General features: G+C 46.3%; 1 protein-coding gene and 1 long non-coding RNA gene across 2 annotated transcripts; one reads left to right on the top strand and one right to left on the bottom strand.

Annotated features, from left to right (window-relative positions):
- Positions 1-4558: 4558 nt before the first annotated feature.
- LOC119319550 lies at positions 4559-5233 on the bottom strand. Its single transcript, XR_005154518.1, has 2 exons — positions 5089-5233; positions 4559-4905 (listed from the first exon to the last, which is right to left on the bottom strand). It is a non-coding gene; the product is annotated as an uncharacterized LOC119319550 (long non-coding RNA).
- A 1798-nt stretch (positions 5234-7031) lies between these two features.
- LOC119314354 (RNA-binding E3 ubiquitin-protein ligase MEX3C-like) lies at positions 7032-8289 on the top strand. The gene has a single exon (XM_037589080.1). It carries the CDS (start codon positions 7186-7188, stop codon positions 8155-8157), a length of 972 nt encoding a protein of 323 aa, XP_037444977.1. The 5' UTR covers positions 7032-7185; the 3' UTR covers positions 8158-8289.
- Positions 8290-9536: the final 1247 nt, after the last annotated feature.

Genomic DNA, 9536 nt, shown 5'->3' on the forward strand with positions numbered 1-9536 from the left:
CTTCCGCCACCTGCGTTGATTGCCCCCCGCCCCCGAAACCGGCCACCGCGCCGCCTCCGCCCCTGGAACAGGCTGCCGCGCCGCCTCCGCTGGCTGATCCGGCCAGTGCACCGCCTCCGTCCCCGGATCCGGCCACCGCGATGGTCTGCCTTCCACGGCGCGCCACCGCCCCATCTTCTCAAATCTCAATTTTCGAAGAGTTTGCAAATTTTCATCAAGGAATTGCTTTCCTGGAAGGGTGGCAAAATAAACAAAATTGATATACTGAAAATTGTACTTTCGAAAGCATTTTGAAGCAGTGAATTTGTTTTTTTCCGGTCAAAACTTCCAAAAATGTGTTTTTCATGGTGAAATTTTGCAATCCCATAGATAATTTGTCAATGTTTGTCACAAATAAAAAATGCAGATTTTTTTTGATTTTACTGTCCACCCAAGCTCATTTGAGTTCGGGCTGAGAAGTTGACTTTTCTAGGTAATCCCTGTCCCCTCCATCCTTGCCCGATGCGACACGACAAGGCCTTGCATGTGAGGTCTTCTGACTTTGCGCCGATTGGCCAGACGACCGGTGGTCCAGCAGCGTTCCCGTCTAGGATCCTATCCACAGGAGTCAGTGACAAGGCAACACGGAACCACGAGCACAATCTTGACCGGCCGGAGGTACGCCAGCTCCTCCAGCACCCCATGTGAATTCTCATCCATCCATCTTAGGCCCTGTTTGATTCATAAGTCCTAGGACTTTTTTTAGTCCCAACTTATAAGTCCCAAATCCCTAAAAAGTCCCTACCTGTTTGGTTCATGGGATTTATAAGTCTCTATAAGACCATATTACAACTATAAGTCCCTATAAGTCCCTCCTTGAGAGTCTTATTTCATAAGTCCCAAATGCCCACTTTAAGTCCTTATAAGTCCCTCCTGTTTGGTTTAGATGGGACTTATAAATAAGTCCCTGGACCAATAAGTCCCTGGAAACAAACACCCTCTTAATCCATGATGGGACTATATAAGCACGCACGGGGGTATGGATCCTCCATCCAGGTAATGGAAGGGAGTTGGAGTGCCCAAGAGAAAGCGTGAAGCTGCCTGCCGGCCATGGAAGTAGTTGTGGAGCTTCCACGCGGTGGTTAGGGCATTTCCAACAGCTATAAGATAAGTGTTGGTAAACTTGTCATTTAGGACATAGTGATAATATGTCATGTAGTAAATATGGAGAAAGAGCAAAGCTGTATGTAGAATAACCAACAACCTTTGCACAAGCTTCAAAGCAAAATAAAGAGTAATCACATTTATTTTTTCATCATCTATTGGATAGCTTAGATACAACCTATTAAAGTATTTGTATGATAGCTTGTTTGTTGGTGACATGGACATTTTATCAACAAGACAAACATACAATCTATTGGAGATGCCCTTAGATCGTGCTGTGACAGTTGCAATCTTCCCATGTTGGGCCCATGATAGAGTCACAGAGACGCCGCGAGGGTGGTCCCGTGCAGGTGCAGCAAACACAACACCAACCTAAGGTAAGCACATCCATCCATGAACCATCGGCGCCATATACATCGCCCTCCTCAAGTTTAGTGGGAGTGAGGTGGGGGCTACGGTAGTGGAGTTAAATGCATAGAACCACCACATTCGTTTCACAATTAGCGAAAACCATCAATTTATGATTCGTGACATTTTGCACCGCTCCGAATTTCTGACAATGACAAAAAGCACCGATGGAAATGCTAAGCATTCTGATAACATCACTAATAGGCCGGCCCAACCCATTAGGCTGAGTTGGCAGAAAAAATTTGCCCTTGATACGCCCCTGTCATCACATTGCCGTCTTCTCGATCCAGCAATCACCAAGTGGACAGATGCTAAGCGTTTCTTGCAATTGAGAAGCTTGACAGGTCCCCTCTGGCTGATCTGATGGATGCGGCTATGAGTATATCTAGGATGATCCAAAATTTTAATATTGCAAAGATAAGTCGGACTGCCAATGGGATGGCACATGAGATTGCTAAGTTTAGCTTTAGTACCAGGTTTGATGGGATCTTTTTAATTCTGTTCCGCCCTGCGTGGTATATGCTGTAACGAATGATTGTAAGAACTTTTATTTGGCTTATTAATTAATATATGGGGTGTTTTTTTTAAAAAAAAACAAGTGGACAGATGTTCGAGGCCTGCACCGACGACCAATAGTCCTAGAACTATATCATATGCGCGTGCGTGCCAAGGAGGGTGACAGATGAGCAAAAGGGGGAGAATCTTGCATGCATGCGTGTGTAGCCTTATACTCTACCTCATGCGCATGCGCTCATTGATCCATTGTTTCAAGGATTGCCGCCGTCATGGGATCTTGTTCAACACCTTGCGCTAGTCCATCTCTCCAGATCTTGGAAGCTCACAGGAGCCCTAGGTCATAAGCGCGGCCACCATCGGGTATGAGCGAGAATTCAGAGGATCGAAAATATATAGCATGTGACTGAAACTAGTTTTGCCGATTCTCATATAACAATGATAAGTAACTAGCGCTCCACTTGAATCCACGCGAAATATGCGCGGGGACTGGGCCTAGCGAAAGAGACGGGCCAGCCTAATTACAAAAATACCTTGTTGTAATTTTTATTTATTAATTTATCTCGTGTTCCCGTAAGATCTATTTATTCAATCTATACAATTTTATCTATCTTTTTACCCCTGAGAGATTGACTACCCCTCTCTTACGTCGGATTGCAAGTATTTGTTCTTTGTGTGCAGGAGCTGTTTACATGGTGTTGCGTGGTTCTCCTACTGGCTTGATAACCTTTGTCTCATCACTGAGGGAAATACCTACCGTAGCTGTGCTGCATCATCCCTTTCTCTTTGAGGAAATACTGACGTAGTTCAAGCCGCATCATCATCTTGCTTATTGTGATGTTCTGTTTCTTGAAAACTTAATACATTGAGATGCATGCTAGATAGCGTTTTTGTGGTGGAGTATTAGCACTAGATGCAGGTGGATCAATGATCTACTTATCACGAACGTAATGCCTATATGAGATTGTACTATGAATAATCTAATCATAAATATTGTGATTTAATTGTTGTGTAACTGTAATTTATTTACCATGCCATTTGCATGTTTACGAGAGAGATACCACTAGTCAACCTATGGCCCCAAGGTCTATTCTCCATTAGTAAATTCTTTTGCAAAATTGCTACTTCTATTTTTTTGTCTTGTTACATTGCTATCAGCTATCTTTATCACTTGTAGTTTAATCTTGTAACTAGACAAGTGGATTGACAACCCTCTTTCCATGTTGGGGATGAGTGTCTGTGTATGTGTGTTTTGCGCAACTACTGTTGACCTTATTAGCTCGGGAGACTCCTAGTGCATTGATAACTTTGGTTATCTGACTGAGAAAAATACTTGCTACCGTTCTGCTTCACCCTTATACTCGGGAGAATCCCAAAAACTCATGTGGGAGTGAGCAGCCTTTTGGGCCCTCAGACAGGCCTGTTGCTGGGCTCCTTGTAGACGAGCCACCCCCGGTGTAGTACATCGTCGGTCTTGAATCAACATGGTCAAGGCAATAACTTCGTCCATGTACGCGGACACGAACATGTACGCGACCGTGACTAACACAGAAAGGCCAACCACCTTATACAATGTAAAAGGGTGACGGCCGATTGTAAACTGAAGCGCGCAAATCAATCAATCAACCTATGTTTCAATCTACGTCTTCTTCTTCCTTTGTCATGCTTCGGTTGAAGTATCGGTTGGACTGTCTTGCGTATCACGCTTCCGGTTGGTCTTTCTTGCATATCGCGCTTTTGGTTGGCCTGCGTGGACGCTTACGGTTCATCATCCTTGCTCTCCAATCTTCCATGTGGCTTTTGCGATTGTGTTCGTGGGAGTATGGATGGGAAAGCCGTTGTGCCGGGAGGAGCAGGCCCACTTCGCAGTGAGGTATGTGTGGGAAGGAGCGAGACATAACAAGGCAAACACACAACGACTCTCTCTCATCTCTCCCTTTCTCTCTCTCTAATTCGATTACCCACCCACTAAGCCCCTGAGGTAGGAGCGGAGCAGCGGGCTGGTCAAAGCCCTAGCCTTTTCCGGTCAAACCAAATCGATCCCCATTCCCCGCCGCAAAATTGACTGCGCCTCATGTCATATATTTTAGGTAGAATATTATTTACGCGTTAATTATATAACTAGAGTTGTTAATGATATTTAGTATGATATTTTAATGCATGCTAAACATGTTGAGTGCCCACGATTGGAGCACTCTCGTTCATTGGGGACCAAGTTTAATGGTCGAGATTAATTGGATTTAGCCCTTTGGGTATTGCTATACTCCATTTGTATGTATAAAGATATAGATAGATACTACATGCAAGCTGTAGTTTCCTGAAGTAAATATTTCTATTATTCACAGCTAATAAATGCTTCCAATATAGTAAAGTAGGCTTCACAATTTCTAAAGATGGATGATTTAGCGGACATATTTCACGGAAGTATTTGCTCGTATGAAGAAGGAAAATCCTGCATGTTCTCGGGTGGTCATTTTCTATCCAACGAAAAAGAAAAAGTTAAACTTTTATTCCCGAAGATTCCTACTCTCTACTGCTGCCCAAAATGAAACCGCAACATGACAAATATAACGACAACAGAGATACTTATTTTTATTTTTTTTGCACATCATACATTATTTATCCAATCAAAAGTTCAATTTGACGGGAATAGGGTAGGTGAAGGAGGGGTTTCCATGGCCACCATGTCTGCAGGTTTGTTGCACTCAGCAAGGCATGACGGAAGGTCTATGTAACACTGATTCGTCACTTTGCAACAGTAGTCACCAAGGACTGGTTTGTCTATAACGCACAACCCGTGTAAGTTGATCTTATCCTTATCGATGCCATCGATGATTCGACCTATGGAATTAACAAATAAACAATGGACATTAGTATGAATTTGGATTGATTAATAAAGAACCACCACATGGGGGAAAAACAACCCCCTGCACTAGCAAAATACCTACTTCAAGAAAAAATAAGAAAATTGTTACACATGTATACGTACTGTAAAGAGTAAATATTATCAAAAGTAGAACTAACTATTTCGTATCCCCCGCTTAGATTGTGTTGTAGTTGCATGACATATGAGAAGAAGAAGTAGAGCCTGCAGTAGGACTCTCGCATGGATGGGAGTAGGGTACTTGTCCATCTAGATTATGCGACGCTATAGGGACACTTGTTTCAGGAGATCTACAAGATGATTTTTCCACCCTCACATAATCATGTATATATAGGGAGAGATAGAGCGAGAGAGATCCCATTCCATTGTAAAACAGTTGAGACATTAATTTGTATAATAAGCATGGTATTATACCTTCCTATATATAGGTTTGTTTTGTACAAATCTTCGTGCTTATGGTGGATAAAAATAAATGCAAATTACTAACTACTATTTATTATTAGTTGTTGATTGCTTTTTGGGATAGCGAACCGCTCATGCCAAGCGGTACTATTTATTATTAGTTGGATTATCACCATTCTACTTTAAGAAGTGTTTCCAAATTGTACTGACTTTTTTCAATCAGAAAAATTATGTGTAACACAATTTCAAAATTAGAGCTTTACTCTGATCGATAATGTAGCTTCTCAGAGATGCTACTCATCTATTAATTTTTTGGTCAAGTTTGATGGGTTTTTATTTAGAGGAAGTGGCGTCTTGTTGTGGGTTCAATCTTGTGGCGATATAACAAAGTGAAAAAAAGGGGAAAAACACGTATTGTATTATTGCCACTAAGGATAAAACAACAGGGTTTCATCATATTGATTGATGTCTTCGTGTCTACATTATGTCATCTTGCTTATTGATGCTTTGATCCTTGCAAACTTAATACATTGAGATGCATGCTGGATAGCGGTTGAGTATTAGTAGTAGATGCAATTGGATTAACAGTATACTTATCACGGATGTAATGCCTATATGAGATTGTGCCGTAAATGATCATAGTCATAAATATTGCAATTTTCTCGTTGCCCAACTGTAATTTGTTCACCATGTCATTTGCCTGTTTTTGAGAAATATACCACTAATCAACCTATGCCCACTAGGTCTATTCTCCGTTACTAAGTTCTTTTGCAAAATTGCTACTTCTATTTTTGCCATGTTACATTGATACAAACTATCTCTACCACTTGCAGTTTAATCATGTAACTAGGAACACAAGGGGATTGACAACCCTCTTGTCATGTTGGGGACTAGCGTGTGTGTGTTTGTTTGTTTGTTAGCTCGAGAGACTCCTAGTGGATTGATAACATTGATTCTCTAACTGAGGGACATATTGCTCCCGTTCTGCTTCACCCTTATACTTGCGGAATCCCAACAACTCCTGTGGCACCGAGCAGCCTTCTTGGCCCTTGGACAGGCCTATTGCTGGGCTCCTTGTAAACGAGCCGCCCACTGTGTAGTACACTGTCGTCCCCGAGTCAACAAGGCCAAGGCAATAACTTCGTCCATGGACATGGACACACACACAAACACGTAAAACGAACATATACGCGGCAGTGACTTACACGGAAAGGCCATATAATGTAAAGGGTGATGGCCGATTGTAAAGTGAAGCCCGCAAACCAATCAATCAATCAATCGGACCTTTGTTTCAATCTACGTCTTGTTCATCCTTTGTCACGGCTTCCATTCATGGGCAACCCCCGCTCCTTACAATTTCGCCCGTCGATCGACGATCGAGCTAGAGGCAAGCGAATCGACCTAGCTCAGCCAGTCGTGGCCATGAGCCCTGAGAGGGTCCCTTTTGGACGAGCGGGGCTTGTGGTTGGAAAGTCTCGGCTGAACTGTGTTGCGTATCGCGCTCCGAGTTGGCTCTCCAACCTTCCATGTGGCTTTTGCGATTGTGTTTGTGGGAGGGTGGCTGAGAGAGCCGTTGTGCTGTGAGGGGCGGGCCCACTTGGCAGCGAGAGAAGCCGAGCCAAGGACACAACGGCTCTCCCCCTTTCTGTCTGTCCACTTCCAGTTGGATTCCCCACCACACCACACCCACTGAGAGTGAAGACTGAGCTGGGAGCGGCGGGCTGGTCAAAGCCCTAGCCTTTGTCCGGTCAAACCAAATCGATCCCCTTTCCCCGCCGCGGAATTGGTCTCGCCTCCGGCCCCCGGGCGGCGGCGGTGGCGGTGGCCGGCGGGCGATGAATCCCGACCTGTCCCGGTGCGCCAGGCACCCGTCGCAGCCGCCCTTCACGGGCTTCTGCTCCGCCTGCCTCCTCGAGCGCCTCTCCGCCGCCGCGCTACCGGCCACGCCCCCGGCCCCCTCCCCGTCCCCCCTTCCCCCTCCTCCCCCTCCTCCTCCTCGCCCGGCCGCGGCGGCGGCTCATGAGGGGGAGGGGCGGACCACGCTGCTCCGGCTCTTCCAGCTCCACGACCAGCAGGACCGGCCCGCGCCGGTCGGAGCTGGAGACCAAGATCCCGAGCCCAGGGCCGAGCCGGAGCCGCCGCCACCGCTGCAGCGGAAGCGCTCCCTCCGGCAGTCCTGCGAGTGGATCGTCTGCTGCGAGCACGGCCACGACCCCGCCTCCTGGCTCCCCTCGCGCCAGTCCTGGGACGCCAACGACTCCGCCTCCGCCTCCGCCTCAACCTCCGCCGCCGCCGCCGCCGCGTCCAGCACCACCGCCCCTGCCTCGGCCTCCGCGCTCGTGCTCCACCCCAGCTCAAGCAAGGCCTCGCTCAGGCCGTGGTGGGACCGCACCCGCCGGGCGGCGAACCCGGTGGCGGGCTTCCTCAGCAGATCCCTGTCCTCCCAGTCGTGGCGGGAGACGGACGCCGCGGCGAGGTCCCGGGCGCAGGGCCACGCCGCGGCCCGGGTCAACGGGGGCAGCCACTCCGTGTCGTCGTCCGCGGGCGGCGTCGACTCCGAGGTGTCGCCGGCAGACTCGCTGCACGCGCATGTACATAGCGCCGGCCGCCGCGACTCCCTGCTCAGGAGGTTCTACTGGCTCGGCCGCAGCAGCAGCGTCCACTGCCCGTCGCCCCGCCGGAGCCCCGACACCGGAATGCTGCGCTTCCACCGCACCCCTTCCACCACCAGGAGCAAGACCCAAGCGAGGAGGCGTCTCCGCCTCTTTCCTGCTCGCAGTCACAGACATCAGCAGCAACAACATTAGCCATGGACCGAGAAATGTTTCTCCTGCTGCAGGTTCAATGTGTCCTGGTCCTGGTCCTGGTCCTGGTGTAAAGGCCATTCAAGTTAACCAAATGTTGCTCTTCCATGTTGTCACAAGGATGTTTCAGGTTCACCATCAATTCAGAAGTTGTCTTGGTCGTGGTTTGCCGATATTTCGCTGCTGGCGACAGTAATCAGGCTGCCATATTGGACAGCATCGCGACCGACGGTGCCTGGGAGTGGAAGACGCACGCCAAAATGTCCCCTCATTGGTAACTTGTAGGTGTTAATAATTCATCCCATTCTTTGTACTATGTATGTTATACAATAAACTGCTGGATCCAGAAACTGAAATAGAAGCTGATAATAGCTGACCCTGTTCGTTCATTCTTAAGAGTTATGGCTGATGGGTGGAAATTCTTCTGCTGGTTTTTGCTGTGGATGGAAATTCTTCTTTCTCTGCTAGCAGTTTATCCTGATTCCTGAATGAATTCCCTTTTCTCCAGCCATGCTACAACTGATAAATATCTCTTGCATTCGCCTGGTTATGACATTTTCACCTGTTTGTTGGATACAGCATGGAACCCAAGGTTCTTTTCTAGTGGTAGTGATGGCAGAATCAACTGTCAACTTAAAGAAGCCTGATACTGGCTCGCAATGATATGGTTCATTCGTGTGGATGGGTTTTACCTAATTGTAGGCTATTTTCCCCGTAGTGCTCTTCTCTCTTGCTCTGGTTCACTATTCTTCTTCTCTGATGCTGGCTCATTTGTGTGGATGAATTTTAGTTAGTTATAGGCTATTGACCAATCTGGTCATTTTTGTTTTACTGCATGACATTGCTACAAAGGTGGGCACATCCAGTGATTACTTACTCATTACTTTTTGCACTGATTTAACAGTCATCCAGTGAAATATGTGTTGGCATGCTACTATCATGTTAAAGAAGGGCCTTTTTATGAACCTTCTGTTGTGAACTTTGATATCTATTGTATAATTATTAAGACAAGAGGCAAACAAGCCATTATGTTCATCCACACAGATTAAATTATCTTGAACATTAATTTTAGATATCAAAGGCTGAGATTAAACATATAAGCGTTACATACAAATATTGTTAGATAGAACCAATTGAAGGTGTCACGTACAAAAATAAGTTTTCAACCATAACAAAAATGAATAAGTACAACCGGCTGTGTTTAAAAAAAGAAGTACGGCCGGCCTCCCAAGGCCATACATACTCGGACTCTTAGCAAAGGAAGGAAAAACATACACGGACTCTTCCATGGAAAATAACAGCACAAAAGGAAAAACAGATTCGTGAAGCCCAAAACAAATCCCGTAGATGCTCTAGATTAGTTTTCCTTATCTCAAATCTAA

Source organism: Triticum dicoccoides, chromosome 6A, assembly GCF_002162155.2.
Source record: "Triticum dicoccoides isolate Atlit2015 ecotype Zavitan chromosome 6A, WEW_v2.0, whole genome shotgun sequence".
In the NCBI taxonomy this organism is placed as follows: domain Eukaryota; kingdom Viridiplantae; phylum Streptophyta; class Magnoliopsida; order Poales; family Poaceae; genus Triticum; species Triticum dicoccoides.

Coding starts and splice junctions, on each gene's coding strand:
- LOC119314354 (XM_037589080.1), top strand. CDS start 7,186: ATGAATCCCGACCTGTCCCGGTGCGCCAGGCACCCGTCGCAGCCGCCC.